At 50.6% G+C, this 1088-nt stretch overlaps 2 protein-coding genes across 2 annotated transcripts; both read left to right on the top strand.

Annotated features, from left to right (window-relative positions):
- Positions 1 to 26: 26 nt before the first annotated feature.
- Positions 27 to 428, top strand: Pmar_PMAR027323 (pyruvate-flavodoxin oxidoreductase, putative; the record flags this gene model as incomplete). Its single annotated transcript, XM_002768410.1, has 1 exon — positions 27 to 428. A coding segment is annotated over one exon (402 nt), but the record flags the coding sequence as incomplete, so codon positions are not given.
- A 92-nt stretch (positions 429 to 520) lies between these two features.
- Positions 521 to 1043, top strand: Pmar_PMAR027322 (conserved hypothetical protein; the record flags this gene model as incomplete). Its single annotated transcript, XM_002768409.1, has 1 exon — positions 521 to 1043. A coding segment is annotated over one exon (523 nt), but the record flags the coding sequence as incomplete, so codon positions are not given.
- Positions 1044 to 1088: the final 45 nt, after the last annotated feature.

Raw genomic sequence — 1088 nt, 5'->3', positions numbered from 1 at the left:
TTTTCTATTTTTTGAGTTTTTGTTGTATGCTCTCGACATTGAATCATACTTCTCCGTGTTTGAGTGTCGTTACCAAGGGTGCTCTTGGAGCGTCGCGAAACGCTCTTGCTGCCTCCTTACCCCGACATTTCGCCGGTAAGGCTTCTCCTAGTGGTGGTGAATGGCAGACTATGGATGGTTGCACTGCTGTGTGCCATGTGTCTTATGCTATGATGGAAACCGCCTACATTTACCCTATTACCCCCTCGTCCCCTGCTGCTGAGCTTGCTGAGCAGTGGTCAGCGCTCGGTGTGAAGAATGTGTTCGGTGATATCCCCAAGATAACTCAGATGCAGTCTGAAGCCGGTGCTGCCGGTGCCCTCCACGGTGCCTTAGCGGCCGGTTCTTCGGCCACGACCTATACGGCCAGTCAAGGTCTCCTCCTTATGGTGCCTAATATGTACAACTTGTACAGTACAAGATAGCTGGTGAACTCCTCCCCTGTGTTATGCATGTGGCCGCACGTGCTGTTTCTGGTCAGGCCTTATCCATTTTTGGTGATCATCAGGATGTCATGGCCGTTCGTCAGACCGGTTTCGCTATGATTGACGCCGATACTGTCCAGGAGTGCCATGATATGGCTCTGGTATCTCACTTGGCTACTCTCAGAGCCAGAGTTCCTTTCGTCAGTTTCTTTGATGGTTTCCGTCTTTCCCATTGCATTCAGAAGGTCGACACTTTACCTTACAATCAGATGCGAAGGATGATCGATATGAAGGCACTGAATGCTCATCGTGCAAGAGCCCTCAATCCTACTCGCCCTTATGTCCGCGGTACCAACGAGAATCCCGATGTTTATTTCCAACAGTTCGAGGCTTCCAACGCTTTCTACGATAAGACTCCTCAAATTGTGAAGGAGGAGATGGACCGTGTTGGCGCTGTTACTGGTCGTCACTATGATCTCTTCCAATGGTCCGGCCCGAAGGACGCTGAGGCAGCAATTGTTATTTTGGGTTCTGGCGCTAGTGTTGTTGAGGAGTCTCTACCTTACGTCAACGCGCAAGGTAAGAAAGTTGGTGTGCTCAAGCCCCGTCTTTACCGTCCCTGGT

The sequence above is a fragment of the Perkinsus marinus genome (assembly GCF_000006405.1).
Source record: "Perkinsus marinus ATCC 50983 genomic scaffold scf_1104296968406, whole genome shotgun sequence".
NCBI classification, from domain to species: domain Eukaryota; phylum Perkinsozoa; order Perkinsida; family Perkinsidae; genus Perkinsus; species Perkinsus marinus.
Note: the sequence above shows the minus strand (reverse complement) of the source record. Positions and strands in the feature narration are given on the sequence as shown.